Here is an 18,739-nt window from a genome sequence, read left to right as displayed (position 1 = left end):
TTTTACCTTTATGACAATAAAAGAGCGCTCGCGCTCATTTTCTGAAATTAGCGCCAGTCACCCCGCACGCTGCGGGGCCGCTTGCGTGTCGTCAGCATGATTATACTAATCAGCAGCCGGTGCGTTGGCTGAAGCAAAGCGGAGCCTGAAGCGATTACCCCCTGCCTGGGACCCCGTGGTTGTAGGACCCCGCGGAGGGGTGTCTGCCCCTCTGCTGTGGCATCACCCCGAGTTCATTGCCGCCAGAGACGGCAAACCGGGGGCTGCAGGATGACCCCGTTCCCCGCTGCAGTAAATGCCCGGGTCCTATTTATCACCCCCCAAAAGGATATTAAAATGCATTACAAGCGATGCTTTGGTTGTGGGATTTTTTTGGGGGGGAGTCTCCCAGCGCTGCGCCATCCTCGGCGGTACCGTGCCGGGAGGGCTTTGGGTGACGTGGCCGCACGTTTCTGGGGACTGGCACACGGCACCCCGTCTCTCATCACCAGTTTGGGGAACAACGTAGAATTAAGTGTGGCAAATGCCAGATTTTTCTCTGAGAGAGGACATGGTGACCGTGGAGCGTAATTAAGGAGCTTCTCGCCATCTGCTACGGGAGCTGAAGGAAGGGTAAACTCATTGAAGGAAAAGTAAACCGGGGTTTAAGAAATCTTCATTAATTTGCCGCAGGAAGAGCCTGCTATGCTTGAAGAAATTAAAATGCAAGCTCTCAAAATCGTCTTGCAGCAAGCTGAGGAGCAGGAGGACGTACCGAGGGAATACGTAACGAGACGGAACCGGCTACATTCATAAATCAGCTGTGGCGCTTCTGGTAATTCCCCGCTGCTGAAGGATCCAGCAGTTCACGGAGGGGTAACATCCACGTGGAGATCTGCCGTGTGCCCGATCCAACGAGATCCAGGGCATTTCCCCGCAGCCCTTTCTGCGTGGCGGAGGGAAAGGGGGATTCGGCGGGTCTGAATAAAACAAGCGATCGCGTCTGATATTGGGTACGGACCACGCGCCCGCTGGAAACGGCCACCTACGGAGTGACCAGCAGTGGGTTTGGTTTCAGCCCTCAGAGGGTTTATTGTCGTAGGCTCATAGCTTTGAGTTAAACAAAATGATTTGAGTTAAGCAGAATAATTGTCCCAGCTCTTTGGAAATCAGGCTTTTAATCGTTGGTAGAGGCAGCAGGGGCGGGGGGCAGCACGGGCTGGAGGAAGGCCATTTTACAAGGCAGCAGCAGCAGCTCAGGGGTAAAAATGGGTTATTATATTCGTTATTTCATAGGTTATAAACCCAAGGTGAGTGTTTGGACGCTCTGAGGCTGGGTAGGTGTTTTGCCCGCAAACGACAGGTTGAGTTGCAAAGACGATTGTCCACGTGAACCCGGCCACGGGCTGAGCCCCCGGGGCTGCGACGCTGCCCGAGGCCGTTCCCGAGCCCCGCGCTCACCGGGACAAATAACGAGGAAAGAGAAAGGGGGGGTGTAAACCGGCTCGTCATTAGGAGGCTGCTCTGTGTTACCTTTTGCACGTCGCGGTTTTCCTTCTCCTTAGGGTGTAAGAGACGTCGAGCGTGGTTTACACGGGCTGCATTTGTAGTGCTGGTAGAGCGAGTCTCTCCAGGTAGCGGCAGCTCTCTCCTTCTGCCGTCCAGCTGGCTGCTCTCAGAAAAAGCAATAGTTCGTCTTTGGCAGCTCTTTAACCCCATTTCTTTTTTTTTTTTTTAAAAAAAAGAATATCTATGGCGGGGGGTCAGCCACCGCCGGCTCTGCCACATCCTCCGCGAGAGGTAGGGGAGAACGGGGGCTGAAGGGATGTGGAGGTGATGGGGGTCTTGTGGTAGTGGCAAGAAAAGCGATTGCAGTTTTAATGAGGCCGAGGAAAAGGCTTTGCTTTGAGCCAGCTCTTCTTCCAATTTTTCTTTTTATCGCTCCTGAAGTTACAGTTTGCACCCGACCTCAGGCGCTGCGTAAACAACCTCAATGGCTGGTAGCAACCCCCCCTTTAACTGAAATGGCTGAGCGCCCCGGAGAACAGGCTCCCCGTCCCCCCGAGAGCGGCTCGCTGGGCAAAGCCCCGTGCTCGCAGGAGAGGGATGCCCAGGGGCTCTGGTGGACACCAAGGGCACTTTGAGACCGTAGTTATAAGCTGTCGTTGAACTGTTGGGTACCATTGTACCGGCAGGTCAGCGTTCCGGGTTTACCTGTTAATTAGCTTTTTTCGCTGGGAAATGCTTCTTGCGATAGGGCTTCGCCAGGCTGAGCACTGCCGGAGCTCATAGGACCTCTTTTTTTTAAGAGGAGGAATCTCTGTACCACTCGACATCTTTCGTACCTAAAAAATGTCTTTATAGCAATTAAACCTCCTAATCCCTTTGGAATAATAACAGAGGAACAGCTCCAAACGGGGTCTGCTGCTGGATACAGATGCCTGAAAGGATGGGTTCGAAAGAAAGGGTGGGTAAAAGAGACTCAGCTTAGGACCCCCCAAAAAACCCAGCAGGACTGATGATGGATCAGGGCTTGGGATCGGCCACCCGCCGAGCTGGGCGCATTCCCGCTCACGCCGCGCTGAATATCCTTACGACGCTAAAAATCCTCGCGCTGGCAGCACGACCCGTGCAGCCGCGGCGCTCGCCTGCCTGGGGATGCCCGAGCGGTTTTACAGCCCGCAGAACCTCCTGCCCCCAGCCCCGGCCAGCTTCTCCACCGAGGCCGCTGCAAACCCCACAGCGGGAGTGACTCAGCTGCGTTAGTTAATAAATAATGAAAGGAGCCCATAATAACTGTTTGTTTTGCTCAGCCCTGGGAGTACAATAGAAAACTCTCAGCAATAAATGAAAATAGCGGTGCTTAACAAGTGGAGCGCTGCTTAATGAGTGGAGCGCTGCCCTTCTTGCTCCTTGGCCGCCGAACCGCACGCTGCTGTTGCAGCCTGTTCTTTCAGGGTTGTTACCTTCCGCCAGAAATAGACTTGCCAATGGTTTCCATTAGGTCCGCCGGACAAAAGAAGGCAAGAGGTGGTGTCGTTACAGTGAAAGCGTTTCCCCGCTGCTCTGCCCCATTATCTGTTCAATTTCCATGTGGTCTGGGGGAAAAAAAAAAAAGAAAAATCCTGTAAATTCCTACCTTGAGGTTGCCTGGATAAGAAATGGGAGATTTCTTGCCTGTGTCAGATTGGTTTCAGATTCATGAATTGGGGCAAACCAGCAGGAAGAAAACCTCTTTTTTTCCCCTTTGGCTTTGGCCAAACCCTTCTTCCTTCAGTGCCTTCATGCCGCTGAGCCCTGTCCACCACCTCTCCCAGCTCCCACCAAGCGGCTGCGTCTCTGCAGGACGACAAACGAGGCAATAACTCCTTCTCCAAAATACAAGTATTTAAAGTTCGTCTTTCTGATTCCTCACTCAGGCAATCGCCCACTAACCGCTTCCTGCAGCAGCCTTTTGGCCGACGCTCGCGCTTCCAGTGCCTCCCCGATGCCACCACCTCTCCCACCAGGCTTCACCCAGGCACGGTGTCACCACCCATCCCCATCCGTCACCGCCAGTACCTGGCGCACGCACGAAGACACACGGCTCTTGTTGCCCAGAAACAGGCATCTTCTAAAGCTGTTGGAATATTTTAAGCTCTTATTTTCGCGCCCCAAGGCCACGCGGGATGGTCTTTCGGCTACAGGGAGGTGCACCATCGCCTTTTGGCTGTCCTGGAGCCAGCCTTTTTGCAGACCTCCTCCTGTTTTTTCGGAGCTGAGCAGTGATTTAGCCAAATTTCCCCTCTCTTAGGTGTATCTATATTTAACTCAGTCTGGAGGCGGTTTGACTTTCTCTTCCTGAACTCTTGGAAATTTAAGATCCCTTCAGCCCAGCCCCAGCAGGTCTCTCTTCTCCGCAGCTGAGCCATTAGCACGTTATTAACCCAGGGAGGGATAAAGCGCTTAACTCCGCGTAGTTCCAGCGTGAAGCCTTTTTGTCTGTCGAACGGTACAAACCGCATGGAAACACAGAAGGCGATAACCGTGTTTCTTCCTACAAATTTCAACGGGAGATGAATAAATCTGGTTCCTTGCTAGTTCTTGACGGAGATGGGCTTGATCGGTTGTGAACCGCCCTGGGGGATGCCGGATGTGGTGCACCTGGTTTCTGAGCATCTCTGGAAGGTCCTTCTGGGTTAAAAAAGCAGCAATAGCTGGGGGTTGAGATTTGTACATGATGGCAGCTGGTCAGCCCTGAATTACTCCACATGCTTATACGGAAGGTGTTGCCTACCCCAGGTTTCCCTGAGTCCCCTTCCCTCCCCAGCCTTTAGCTGAAATCCCAATTGCTTCCGAAGCTTTGCTGGATTCCGGGGTACCGGTGGGAGATGCTATCACAGTTTAGTTTATCAGGATTTCAGAAGCGGCGCTGGCCCTTTCGCAGCTCGCTCTGTCAATGCGAGATATTGGCTTGCTGCCGGAAAGATGACACTGATAATATCGATGGGGAAAAATGAGGTTTGAGATAGGGAACGAAGATGTGTTAGCATCGATTTGCTAAGTGCGTTGCTCGGTCTGCAGCTTGTTTCTTGTCATCCTGCGCTGACCGAGGGAGTAAGGACCTGGATTGTGCTGTGACAGCTCTGATATTTAACAGGCGTTTTGGAATACCTACATTGGTGGTGGCCAAAGCAGAAGCTGTGACTCCAAGGAGCACCAGGGCAGCTACAGACGATGGGGGTGACCGCTGACCTAGTGCCTGTTGAGCATGTTCATCCCTCCGCATCCCTATTCTGCAGCCGTGCACTGCGTAACAGCATCTGCTCAAAGGCTTTGTAATTCAATTAACCGAGAGCTCGCGCCTGGAGGGGACAAACCAGAGGGCCAGGCCAGGTAGGTGGGGGACACCAACCCAACTGTGTGTGTTTTGGGGCGGGCAGTGAGCTCAGCAGCTTTGTCCAGGCAGGAGGTGTGTGATGCTGAGCAATTGGAAGGCAGCTGGAGCTGGCAGCGGTGGGTAAGGCAGTCTGTGTGCAGCATGACCCAGCCAGCATCCTCCACCAAAAAGAATGACTCATTTTTTTCCCCCCGGGGGTAAATGACTTCTTATTTCTGTAGAAGTGGGAGCACTCCGGTCTGCCAAGCCCCACAGCGCCTGGCAGGGAGCAAATTGCTGGAAGAGGAGCGTGACAGCGTGAGATGGTTCAAAGCCCATTTGGCTGATGATGCCAGCTAAGCAGAAATGGGGCCAACTGGCTTTTTTAGCAGTGATCTCCTGAAAACGCCAGCCCTTTCGCTGCCTGAGCCTCTTGCATAGGACCCTCACAACCCTTAGAAACTGGGGACTGTAAAGAGAAGCAAAGTGTTATTGTTTATATATGACTCTTCCCTCTTCACCTCTACTAGATGGGGAAAATGTCTCCAAGAAGCAAATGCTGGTGGCCAAGGAGCGAGCGTCGTGGCTGGCATTGCAGGACCTGGGGCTGTGACCTCCCTAGGTCAGGGTTAAGACGTGCAAGGCCACAGAGATTCATTTCTGGCAGAGCGAAATGTCACATTCAAGCCTAAACGACGAGGAAACAGCCCTTCTCATCCGGTGGAGCCCCAGTGAGAAGTCATCGCAGTGATGGACCCTTTCCTGGACCTCTCCCGCCTGTGGGCTCCTCAAGGCTCTCCATGGTCCTGCTGCTATCCCGAAGGAGATATTATCCCAAAATCAATGTGTGGGACATCGATGACGTTCTGCCAAAACAGTCTGTGCCTCCCAAAAAAAGCAGGAGGAGGGACCATCACTGAACCTGCTGACTGTTTTGGGGAAGGCCAGCAAGTTGCTAGGACCAGACCGCTGCTTATTAAGGTCAACCACATGCATCCTTGTCTATCCGGCACACACAGAAGATGATCCATCTTTAGAAAGAAGCCATTGCTCCTTATTTCTGCAGAAATTGCTTATCTCAGCTATTCCCAGGAGCTCCGGGAGCAAGCTTGTGTCTGTGATGGGGCTCTTGTGGAAGCTCTTCACTTCTATTGCATGACCATCTTGCAGCAATTCCCATCTCTGTAATAACCTAATGGAGCAGGGACGGGTTTATTTTTATTTCACTACAATCGGTGTAATAGAAGCAAAAGTGTTGAGGCACCTCATTAGCCCTCCCATCTCTTCCCCGTCGCTAACTGCTTCTCATTCAACCTGAACCTTGTCCCCAAGGAATTCTGTCCATCGGACTCTTCCATTTACTTCTGCTGAGCCCCGGGTACTTCGGCTTTCCTGGGAAACGTATGGCATTCACTTCTGGGGTCGGCTGGGGCTTTGAGCTTCAGCCCAAGCTGAAGAGATGGGGAGAAGGGGGAATTGTGTTTGTCTGCATGTGGACGGCTCTTCACCAGCACCAGCCACTGAGGGATCCTTCTAGGGCAACTCCATGACTCAAAACCGGGCACCCCCTGCTTCAACTGACCCATCGCTTTGCCTTTTGGCATCCAGGGGAGCATGGCAGCCCCACTCGACGTCTTTGGACACAGCCAGCTCTGTGTCCCGCTGCCATAACGGACAACAGACCAAGGCAAACGGCATTTCCACCAGGAAGAGCATCACCAAAGAGAGTGACATTAGAGAAATGTTTAAATCTGCTGCCTGGCATATAGCTGGGGGAGCCTGCCCGCGTGCCCTGGACCTCCTCGGAGGCTCAGAGCCTTTGCCTCTCCCCTCGCAGCCCAGCCCGGAGGAGAGCACAGCAGTTATTTATTTATTTATTAATAAATAATATTTATTAACCAGCGCTCGTGGTTAATAAGAAAGTCGAACTGGAGCTCAGAGCTAGGAAGAGTCTTTAATATAAGACAGCAGCTAAGCCAACAGACATGGCAGGGAAAGCTTAGGCAGGAGGGAGAAGGATCAGCGTGTCTGTCTGCTAACAGGCTTGGGCAACCACCGGCTTTGTGCCGGACTTCTCGGGAAGGAGAGGACGGGTGTTTCAACCCCGGCTTCAAAATGTCCGAATACCCCCGAGCTGCCCCTCTGCCCTCCAGACTTGCTCCCGTGTTTCTTAATTCCCGTGGTAGTTATCTCCTCCGGCTGTGCCCAGGAGCCCTCCATAGACGTGTGCGTGTATATATATATATATGTGTATATATATATATATGTATGTATGTATATTTTTCCCTTCTGCTGCTGGTCATCTTAGCTATCCTTTTAAATTTCAAAATAGTTAAGTTTGTGAATAAAAAAGAGACCCTTTGGAAAGGTGACTGGGGAGAAGAGCTGCCCTTCTGACAGGAAAGAAAATCATGGCTTGGGGCCTGAGCTGTAGTAACTGTGGTTTTAGCTAAAAGAAGTGAAAATAAGCCTAGTTTACTCGTGTACATGTTGCAAACCTACCTCTTTAGCTTGAACCAAGACCTGAGAAGAAAGAGATGGGCACAGGGAATCTCTGCTTACAGAGAAATGCAAAAGCTATTTTGCAAGACCCGTCCAGGAAATCAGAAATGAAGGGATCCCTGGCTAGAGTCAAAATATTATTCTTAATAAACCAGGAAATGAAATAAATCAACATTTCCTAAGCATTTTCCAGCCAGGTTCCTCCACGAACAAAATTTGCCTAACGATCCCAGTTCAGCAGAGGAGGTTCTCCTTTATTGGCCGTTTTGTCAACTGCAATCGTATTCATCACTGATGACATCAAGACAGAGCAAACATAACAAGGGGGAGCTAAAACCAGTGGAAAATTACCAAGCTGATTTTGTTTGCTGTGCCTGATTGGAAGACAAAGGAGGAAATTTCCAAGAGGCGATTCAGTACACATGAAAAAACCCGGTGATCCTTCATGTACATTTATAGCTAATGCTACATCTCAATTTATTCCGAAAGGCAGGACAAAGGATTTCATCATTTGCAGCTGTGGCAGAAACTTGAATGGTAATCAAATAATGGTAATAATACCTTGCATGTATGTAAGCTCTTTCAAATGATAATCTCTCGAGTGCTTTCGAAAGAACGGCACCGTAATAAATAATATTATCTTCCTCTTAGAGCCACAGCCATCTAAACAGACTAAGGCTAAACAGCCTGTGCCCTGGCTGTGGTTAAATCCTTCTGTAGGTCTGTCTCTAATATTTCCCCTTTTGGAGGTCTCTGATCAGAAGAACCCTGTTGGCAATACCCTGCCGCTTAATTTTTCCAACTTCCTTAACAGCCCAGGGCAGAGAGAGAGGAGAAATGAGTGGGTTTGGGAGGCTGCGGAGGACGCGTGGCTGCTCTTCCATCCCAGACGTGAAGACATCCCTGCCCCAAGTTGATGCCGGGGGGCTGCGCTGGAGAAAAAGGGATGTGGTTTGGAGGTCCTTGGAGGTGTCCTCACACGACTCGGTCTGGGAAGTGTCAGCATCCTTGGTACCGGAGGGTAAGGAAGAAGCCACCAAGTCACCGGGGTGGAAGAGGGAGGTTGTAAGGTGGGCATGGAGGACAAAAAATGGACTAGCTCAAAGCAGGCAGGCAAAAGTCACATGCCAGGACTATTACAATCACTAATTATAATCAATTTAAGGAGGATCACTTGAGCAAAAAGAAGATGGCAATCCACCTAATGCAGTATCACCAGTTTCCAGGTCAATGACAATTGATCTTGAATGCTCCTGGGCCATGTTCTACCCAATGGGAGAGCTACGGGCCACCAAATCTCACAAGAGAAGACGGTCGTGAGGTCTTTAACTACCTGTCTGTGATATGTTGGGAAAGATCTACGTCACTGTGAGGGTTTCACTCCAAGGAGCACATCTTGGAGGTCCCATGCCACCAGCGTTGAAATGTCTCGGGTATCATAGAGGACAATTTCATAAATCAAAAGTATTGTCCTCAGCTGAGAAGTGGATCATCGCGTGCCTCACCTTGGCAGTTAAAAAGGGATTAATCCCAGCATTAGAAATTAACTGAGATTCATACAATCGAGAATCGATTGGACATTTGCAATGTGCAAAGACCCCCAACGCGGAGGTCTTCTTTATCAGTTCTACCAAATCAATGATAAAACATTGAAGCAGGATGCGAACTGCAGAGAGAGCTGCTTACAAAGGTCATGCCCTGCATTCAAGACTCTCATACTAATTAAAAAAACTCTTCAGCTGTCTAACTTTTGGCTAATTTAGTACCTCTTCAGCTCCTGGCAACGGGCTGTCGGAAGGTTATTTGCGGGTTGTTGCTGAGACCGAGAGCAGGACCAAGCTGGCAAGAGCCCTGGGTTATCAACCATCTTTCAGCTGACAAGAGGCTTTGCAAGGAGGAAACGTGCTTAGGCAGAATATTCGGCAAAAGTCGTAATAATGGAGGACGGTCCAGCAAAATTATCCCTTTTATACCCGCCGGTTTCTGGTAGCAAAAGCTGACAGTATCTTCTTGTGGAAAGCTCTGCAGAATGAGCTTTCAAACATGTTTTTATCACCCATTTATCTAATTTACTTTCATTAAGTAAACAAATTATGTCCTTCTTTATATATCCAGTTTCTTTGAATCAGAGACTGTGGCTACTGGATTTCTGGAGCGGTTCTGAATTTATTCTCGGAAGATGCTTGGGTTTTAGCTCGCCCTCACAAAACAGTGTTTTCCCATTTCCCGCACATAATTTGGGGAGATGAGCAAAACATCTCAACAGGGAACCTGGGGGTGGGTGGGCATTTGTTCTCCTGATGGTCAGTAGCTGCAAATTCCAGTCTCATCTGGAAACATGGAAGAGGAAGTCTCGTACTCTTTGTAGATCAGTTCTCCAGGATTTTTATATATATATATATATTTATATTTATATTTATATATATATATATATAACTTCTTTTTTAATGAAACATGTAAATTGTTTCAGATTGTGGGAATGAATGGGTGATGGGTCTCCTCTTTCAAAGCCGCCCACCTCATCCCATTAGCGCCTGTGAGCCCGAGTCAGAAAAAAAAAAAGGACAAGAGGAGCTATTTAGGGCAATTTAAGGGGTTTTAATTAAGAGTGAAGTAATAGAGCTTGTGATGGGAGGAAATTAAGAGAGGAAGAATCGGCACTGGATAACAGCCGGTGGTTTCCATCCGTGCCTTGTTTCGCAGGAGGACTAATAGCCCAGGGCGAATAGTAAAACACCATCCTTTTAGGTCAATTAACGCTGAGTGGGAGAAAAGGGGTAGGGAGCCTGGCCAAACCCTGCGGGAGGGAAGGGCCGGGATCCTGCCCCGGTTCCTTCCATTTTCTAGCTTCATCTGCTGTCTGTTTATAGGCATAAAATTTTTATAAAACACCGAATCTGCGAACTCTGCCCATTCAGTCAATGCCTCTCATACAACCTCGGATTTAGAAAAGGCTCGATTTGACTTTGAAACTGCAGGGATTTTTATCTGTCGGCGAAATTAATAAGAAAAGGAACCTGCCGAAGCGGGACCTCTTCTTTCATTTTATTTGTCTGATCTTGAACAAACAGTGAATGTTATTTTCCTGTAAGAAACTTGCAGGGAATTGGCCTGCATTTCTCAGCAGCCTTTGGGAAGAAATAGGTTTGCATCACTGGCCGTGCCCTTGTCGCCTGAAGATGAAGGTAAAGAGTGTGTAGAATGGCAAACTGCGTACGGTTTCCAAAAAACCCACAAAAGCGTTGACCTTTCAGTATTCTCATGCACGCCAGCATGGCCGTGGCTATCGCACCAGCCTATTTCTGGGTGAAAGAACGCGACTGAGCAGGTTTTGTGCTCTGATTCTTTTCCTTTCTCGCAGTGGTTGAATCTGTCACGCCCACGGGGGACAAGGCATCCCTGGAGGTATTTGAGAGAGGTGTAGATGTGGCGCGTGGGGACATGGTTTAGCGGTGCCTTGGCAGTGCTGGGTTAATGGTTGGACCTGATGATCTTAAAGGTCTTTTCCAACCTAAACGTGGGAGGAGGGGCTGTCACCCCTTTGGGGCACACCATGGACGCGGGGATGAGCTTCACATCGCAGCAGCCACCCGTGATCCCATGGACCATGACGACTTCATTAACCCCCAGATCTTAAACGAGACCTTGAGCAGACCAGGTTTGGTCCACCGACCTGCACACAGCTGAAAAAGCATCACCCCCAGCTCCCCGCTCCCACAAACCCTGCTCTGCATGAAACCCCTCTGCCTGCCGGGATTTTGCTGGTCCTTCCCCACCACAACCAGAACCTGCGTCTTCTGTCGTCGCTGCTCCTGGCCCTTTCTGTGTTTCTTTTGGTTTGTGTTCAAGGAAAAAATAATTGAAGCCGGTGGGGACAGCCGCAGCCCCAACCTTTCCCAGCTGCATCCCAGTTTCTCACCAGCTGGGCAGCAGTTAAAGAGGCAGAAATCCCTGCACACGCTCCCCAGGGCACTAGGGTAAGGAAACGAGGGCTGACGCTGGACAGAATTCCTTATTTAAGACTTTACATCGCAAATGCTCAGACTCTGGTTTGTCTTCTCTGCGTCTTTAGCCAAAGGTCAAAGAGATTTCGGTTTGGCTGTTGTTTGCCCTGAGACTAAGCCAGAGGAGAGCCTGGCTCGTAAAGCCCCAAGTGGCGTTGATGTTCTCCAGACCGCGTCATCCCACGGGGGGAAACAATCCATATAAAGTCCGGAAAAGCTTCCTCCTGCCTCAAAACAGCAGCAAGAGCAGGGAAGCGTCCATCTGGGGAGGGATGCTCCAGCCTCACCCACCCCAAGGCGACTTTGCCTTGGAGTGTAACAGTGCTTTGGGGTGTGGGTCCCACAGCCCCAGCAGGACCCAAAACTCATCCCCAGCTTCTTCATTTGTTCATTTTGAAAGCAGAAAAATAAAAATCCCCTATCAGCAGGCATGCCCAGGCTTTGCTACCAAGATCTTGGCATCGGGAGAAGAGGGCGGCAGGCAGAACGTGCCACAAGCCCGGGCTGGGCACGGGGGAGAAGATCCTCCCCCACCATTCCCATGGCACCTAATGGGGTGGAAAGGTCGCCTAGATTCATAGGATAAGTGAAACAGGGATTTGGGGATTTCTGTGCGGCGTTCCACACGAGGAAATCCTCCTCCCGGCAGCTCTGCGACCCCAAGCATCCCGGCCGGGTGGAGCGAGCGTTGGTGGGGAAGGGAGAGCCCTGTGCCGCCCTTCCCTCTCTCCTGGGGATGCGTACCTGGCACAGAAGATCGTTCCCACTGAGGACAGGTCTCTATTTATTACTTTTTTTTTAAGCTGAGGCTCAGCTGAAGAAAGCCTCCCGGAGCTGTGTGTGATGCGGGGGATGCTTTGATTTCCCTCTGGGGAGGGGCTTGTCTAGGAGGGGGGAGGTCCCAGAATACCTGCAGGCACCGGGAGGGGATCAGGAGTGCTCCAGCCCTGCGATTTGGGCAGGAAAAAGCTGAATTGGGGAAGGGGAAAGACGCCTTGGTCCTCTACCCAAAGGAACTTCCCAGGGCACCCAAGCCCACCCTGGAGCCCCCTGAGCACCCACTCACGCCAGGAACCCCCCTCTGATCACCCACCGGTGCCCCACACCGCCTCGATATTGAACCGTTTGGATCTTTCAAATCCAAACCGGGTGCAAGCCCCGTATTACACCAGTACGAGTATCTGTCACGAGGCTGGACCCATACACCCCTGGCCGCTTTAGCTCCCTTTCGCAGCAGCACTGGCTTTTTTTTTTTTTAATAGTTATTTACTTTTCCACATTTCTAAGGCTTTGTGTGGTTTTTCCTCCTAGGCTTTGAGCCTGTTTTTTTCCTTGCGTAGCAGAAAGCTTTCAAGCCACGTGGCAAAATGAAATAAGCCGCATAGTTGAAGAATATAGATGCAAAGAGCTCCACGGTTCTGGGTTTTTTTAAACAGAAAAAAGAATGTGAAAAGGCATGTTTGCGTTTCTATTTGTGCTGGTTTTCGCTGGCGACAGAATACAACTGGAACGTGCAACGTTTTAAATAATCTAGGAAAAATTCTCATATATTTGGGCTTTATTTTTGCTATTGATTCCTAGGCAGCAGTTGCACTTGGCAGAGAAGCCGCGATGGCTGCATCCCTAAGAGCTCAGCTTTGCAAAGCAGCAGAAACCGCCTGGAGAACGTGAGCTCGGCAGATGATCCGTCTGTCCGTCCTCTCCCCAGCGCCGGCTCCGTGCTGCCTCTCTCCCGAGGAAACGCTACGCACAGGGCTGAAACCAGAGCTGCCGGCCAGCAGCCAGCCTCGTCCCGGCCACGTGGCTCGAGAGAGTCAAAACCCCGGAGAAGAAACCTGTTTAGTTTGCAATACGTTGATTTAAAAAAGCAAGCATGGGCTTTTTTGCTGATTCCTACCCGATTCGCCCCCGTTGGAGGCTTCCTCTGTGTTTAACAGCAGAATTGCAGCTCGGTTGGGAAACACGAGCCCTGGGTGACTGAGAGGGACTGGGTGGCTTAATCGCTTTTCCTTATCGTTTTTCCGAGCTAATTACAGGTAGGAATTATCATACCAAGCAAGAGCAGTTCGGTGCCAGCCATCGGCAGCTGGTGGTGGCCGCGGCCAACCCTCGCTTGAGAAATCCCCCCGGGGTTTTGGCGGGCAGGGTGCCTTTGCCAGCACTTAGTCCCAGCTTAGGGGGGGCTTCCCCCCCCCAGGTCCATTTTCCCACCGAAGCTGCAAGAGGCAGAGATGCTTTTAGTACCCCTGGGCAATTCTGTGCCTTCCCAGTGCCTCTGCCGAACCGCTAAAATGGAGAAAAAGCTCTCGTTTGCCCGGGCTCGTGGAAGATGGGACGACGGTTCCCATCCTTAGACACTCAGAGCTCCTCTTGATGCCGCAGAGCACCGGAGACTTTCAAGCGATGCTGGCTGCGGAGAAACCGTCTGGAATTTGCCCTGTTGAATTGGAAACCCCCGTAGTTCAACCCTGAAAAAATCCAGCTGACATATACCAGTGTTAAAAAAACCAGCTTTTAAACTTCATTACCATTTTCTTTGCTAGGTTTTTGTGTTGCCTGCTGACATTCGGGGTTTTCTGTCACTAATGGGCAAATTTATTGCATGAGAATACGCCCTGAAATTTGGGGTTGTGCCTTTCCCTGTAACTCTGGCACTTCTCCCTTCTCCTTCCAGCTTGTGTAATTTGCTCCGGGCTCGCCGCCGCTGCCGCTGGCAACATCCCGACCTCGTGTCTGCACGCTGCTTTTCTGGCGGGGAAGGTGGACGTCGGTACCGTCCGTCCCGGTTTTGGAAGCCAAGGCTGGGAGGTTAAAGCAGCTGCTGGGGGCGGCTTCTGGAGACGGAGCCCTTGGCAGGCATCGGGGCAGGAAGGCAGCGAGCCTGAGCGGGGGGGTGATGCTGGGAATCGGGATATCCCAGTTTTTCCCTTCCATCTGCAGGTGGCTCGGGGAGCCCACCCACGGAGGAGCGCTACCCCAAGTGTCGTGCAGCAACACCCAAGGCCAAAATAAGGCTAAAAAAGATGCCACCACGGTTCAACCGGCCGTGCCCGCTCGGTAATCGCTCTTCAGCTCCATCCCGAGCTCCACCTAAAGAAGAAACAATTTGGTTTGGGGGTTTACGGGTTCGGGTGCAACAGCCTTTGGCCTCTCGGCGCGCAGCCTTGAGCCGGGGCAGGGCTGAACGGGCAGCGGCGCGGAGCCTGCCCTCGCCCTGGAGACCAATTCTTTGCTATTGCAGATTTCAGGTAGACAAACACGGGGTACTTGTAGCGCTGCAGCGAGAAATCAAAGTGAATGAAAGCACGTCTTGAGTCATTACCTCGTTTAAACAAAACAAATGCATGTCCAACCTTTACTCTCCGGCCAGGGCTGGTTTGTTGCAGAGCTCCCCCAAACCCCAGCCCTGATCTCAGACCGACCCCCCCCCAAGGATCTGCCACCGCCAGCGACAGAGCTAAACGTGTCCAAACTGATTGGCTTCCCGGGATGTGATTAAGCTGCAGTCAAGGATAGCTTCTTTTTGTTGAATCTGAATCAATACAAACACACAGCCCGAGCTTTTTAAGCCTTTATTAGAGGGAAGGACAAGCAGTGCACCTTCTGCTTTGCTTTGCTCCTCCAGGACGAGCGATCCAGCCTCTGCCCCGAGCACAACCCTGCGTGGCCACGAGAAAGCTGTGAGAAGCAAACGGCGTTAGCTGCTTTGCGGGTACGCAACGGAGGTCACAGGCATCCACATCACTTTGCATTTGATGGGTCGCCATCTCCGCTGGTTGCACCACAGAAGATAACGTGGTCCTTCTAGGAGCACCATAAAGGTCTCAGCAGGAACGTGAGTGGGCAGCAGCTCATGCCTGGGCATAACGAGAATGGATTAGGGGTCCTGCTAGGGTCCGACCATCCGGAGGATGTCAAGCTGCTCTCTGAAAGCAGGAGTGATGGCCAACACCACGGACAGCTTTCACGCACGGTGAGGACATGCCATCTAGGGGCTTTAAAGTCCTGTCCCCGGGCATGAAGAGTGGTGGGAGATACATGGCTCAGCCCCATGGAGCACAGCAGCAGATGGTGAACCGAAGGCATGGCCTTGGGTGGCCAGAAGCTGTCGTGACCCTGAGACTTGGTGCTTATGGTGATGCTGGTGCCTGTGGGCTGTCCCCAAAGGCTTCCTCCCGGGAAATCAAGAGGTTAAAACCAAGGTGGGCATCTGGGTGCAAGGAGACGCTGCCTTCTCAGTGTGCTCCTTGCATGGACCCGGCTGACGGGCCACAGATGCACCAGGCATCTGGAGACACCAAGCAGCGTCCAAGAATCAAACCCACCCTTTATCCGGCAGTTTCTGGGTTAGAGCAGCCCTTCACCAAGATTCCCACCTCCACCCAAGGAGCTTGAACATCTCACGTAGGATCTTATACTACCCTGAGAGCGGACATTGAGATGTCTTCCCCAGCAAACACATCACTTGAGATCTTTCTGGGTGCCCCATCCCCTTGAGTCCTGCCCAGCTACGAAGAACAGCGATAATTTCAGATGTCCCCAGCTACGTCTGGCTTGTTTGGCTGCATGCTGTCAGCTGGAGAAATTGGGACCCTCCAGTCTGCTTATGCAGGTGGCTTCTTCCAAAAGTCAAGCAGGTTATGAAAGTCGCCCCCATTCAAAACAAGCCGTCTGCTTTCGGTGGCCGCGTGCTCCCACATGGTCTCCGACTGAAGAATGCACATTTCTGAATGTATATTGTCCTTTCACTAATGAACTGCAATTTAAAAGAAAAAAATGCGCAGCAATTTAACTGCTACCTGTGAGAGCCGGTGTTCTTCCAGAGGCAGAAAGTGCTCTCTGTTGCTTAGGAACAATCTCTATCCTACATAAAGAAGACATACGCTCTCCAAAGAGTGTTTTAAACACACCCGATGTGTGTTTGTCTTGCTTAGAAGCTGGCCTGCCTCCTAAACAGACCATGGGGAGAAGTCTTTGTGCTCCAAACACAGCGCCGGCCGCCTGCTGTACCCAGCCACGAGGTGAGATAGCGGGTACGGACCCCATACCCAGCCACGAGGTGAGATACGGGGTATATACACCTACCGCTGCTCCAGCGCGTCTGTACGTGGGACAGCAGGTACGTCCTGCTCTGAATTACTCTGCCTTGGCCCGGCTGCGGTGTTTGTTGTGGCACCGGTTTGTTTTCCCCAAAGAACAAAACATCCTTGAGCTGCCCAGAAGAGCTGCTCCCCGAGGACACAAAGCCCATCGGTTTGTTCCCTGCTGCTTGCTCTCCTTGCCAGGCACGAGAGATTTCTTCTGGGAACAGCAACGTACCACCACGACCAGCCGCCGGCTCCAATGTCCAGTCTAAAGCAAAGTGCAGACCAACTCCAAAGCAAACCTGGTCTCTTGGGGGCCCTCAGTTAAGAGAATCTCGTTTGCAAAGCTATCTTATCCAAGACCCCGGTAGGAGCATCTGCCAGGGTGGAGCAGGTATTGAATCGAGAAGCCTTGCAGGACATAATGCTGGAGCTCTTCTTCTTGCGGTAGAAGTAGCTGCTGAGGTGGAACCAGAACTTGTCGTGGAGGGAGGCATAGATGAAAGGGTTGTAGCAGGCAGAGCTCATGGCAATCAGGTGACAGGAGACCTGGATGACATTGACGTACCTCTTGTCCAGGATAGTGAACTCCTCGTCGATGTCTCTGATGAAGTTCACCACCTGGAGGGGCAGCCAGCAGATAGCAAAGCACACCACCGAGACGGTGAGCACCCGGAAGGTCTTCTGCTTCGTTTTGGTCCATTTGTCTTGGCAGGGATAGGCAGCGCCCGGGACGTTCCTCCTCCGCAGGTGGTAGGTGATGGCACAGAAGGAGACCGATACCGCCAAAAGTGGGAGCATGTAGGACAAGAGGAGCATCAAGCACGAGTACAGCAGCCGCTCTCTCTCTTCGTGCTTCCAAAACTCTTCACAGATGATCATGTCGTGGCCGATGGCGTTGAGATCCAAGTAGTGGGTGTGCAGTGATGTGGGAACAGAGGCCATGATGGAGAGTAACCAAATGCAGGCCACGAGGCAGATGCAGGACCTGCGGCTTATCCTCCTGCGAATAGGGTACGCCACCACAACGTACCGGTCGATGGCGATGGCGGTGAGGGACAGCACCGAGACGAAGACAGTGGCGGCCTGCATCAAGGTGACAAAGTAGCACATGAACATCCCAAAGAGCCAGCCCCGCACCTCGAAGGCGTAGGAGACGGTGAGGGGGACGCAGGCGAGGCACATGATGAAGTCGGCCACCGCCAGGTTCCCGATCAGGAAATTGGTGGTGCAGTGCAGCTTCTTGGTGAGGGCGATGAGGAGGACGAGGAAGAGGTTCCCCGTGCATGCCACTGCCACCAGCGTGGCGTAGAGAGGGATGAAGAGGGGCTTCAGCTCCAGGAGGAGGTCCAGGCCGGTGAAGAGAGGCGCTGAGCCGTTCTGCCAGGAGTCGTTGGGCAGCTGACTGTGAGCCATGCTACGTCTCTCCTGCAGCTGATGCTGCCTCTCCATGCCTTGAAGTCAAACCACGATGAGTCCGGTAGCCCTGAGGAGGAAAGAAACGTGCTTCGGTTGTACTGGGCAGAAGAACCCGTCCCCAGGGTCGCGGTCCTCTTGCACAGCCCCGTAGCGACGCACCGGCTGACTGAAAAGACGCTGCGACTTTTTAAGAGCGAACCTGCCCCGTGGCAGACACGGCCGAGCTTCGGTGCGGAGGAAGCGGGGACCCTGGCTATGAAAGGGTTAACCAGCCGGGCACAGCTCTGCAGCGGGACAGGGAAAGCAGCTCGGGATGCCTCATGGGAAGTAACCTGGGAGCTGTGCTGACACAGAGCAGAAAGAAAAGGCATTCCTGCATTCTTTGCTTTCCATTTTTCCCCTGCCAACTCCATTCCGACCTGCCAGCCCTGCCACTGCCCTCCGGCCACCCGGCTCGGCAGAAGGGTCCTCTCCATCTCCCGGCCCTCCAGCCCCTCTCCATCCCAGCCCACCCCACCGCGCCCCCTCCCATGGCGTTATTTTACCCCGTTGGTTATTCCTCCACCACGCACGGAGCTTGGGCTTCTCCTGTCCCGGGTGCTTTTCTCCTGCCTTCCCTCGTAGCGACCGTGATGGGGGGTGCGTGGCTCCCTGGGCACGTCCACAAAACTACTGACAGCAGCACAAAGGCGATAATGTCAAATATATTCTATTATATTCTATATTCTATTTTTTTTATATATATTCTATTATGTACACTAGAAAGTGTAAGGAAACGAAGAATTACCCTCCAGGACCCTCCTCTCGAACCCCACGCTGTCAAATTTACCATTTCATCCCCCTTACCGGGACCTGGACAGTCTCCTTCCCCCAGCAGAGAGTCAAAACAGCAT

At 51.9% G+C, this 18,739-nt stretch overlaps 1 protein-coding gene across 1 annotated transcript; it reads right to left on the bottom strand.

The window, feature by feature from the left end:
* Window positions 1-14,899: 14,899 nt before the first annotated feature.
* Window positions 14,900-18,461, bottom strand: LOC129207048 (prolactin-releasing peptide receptor-like). Its single transcript, XM_054827355.1, has one exon. It carries the CDS (start codon window positions 17,877-17,879, stop codon window positions 16,752-16,754), a length of 1,128 nt encoding a protein of 375 aa, XP_054683330.1. The 5' UTR covers window positions 17,880-18,461; the 3' UTR covers window positions 14,900-16,751.
* Between the last annotated feature and the right edge of the window lie 278 nt (window positions 18,462-18,739).

Source organism: Grus americana, chromosome 5, assembly GCF_028858705.1.
Source record: "Grus americana isolate bGruAme1 chromosome 5, bGruAme1.mat, whole genome shotgun sequence".
NCBI classification, from domain to species: domain Eukaryota; kingdom Metazoa; phylum Chordata; class Aves; order Gruiformes; family Gruidae; genus Grus; species Grus americana.
Note: the sequence above shows the minus strand (reverse complement) of the source record. Positions and strands in the feature narration are given on the sequence as shown.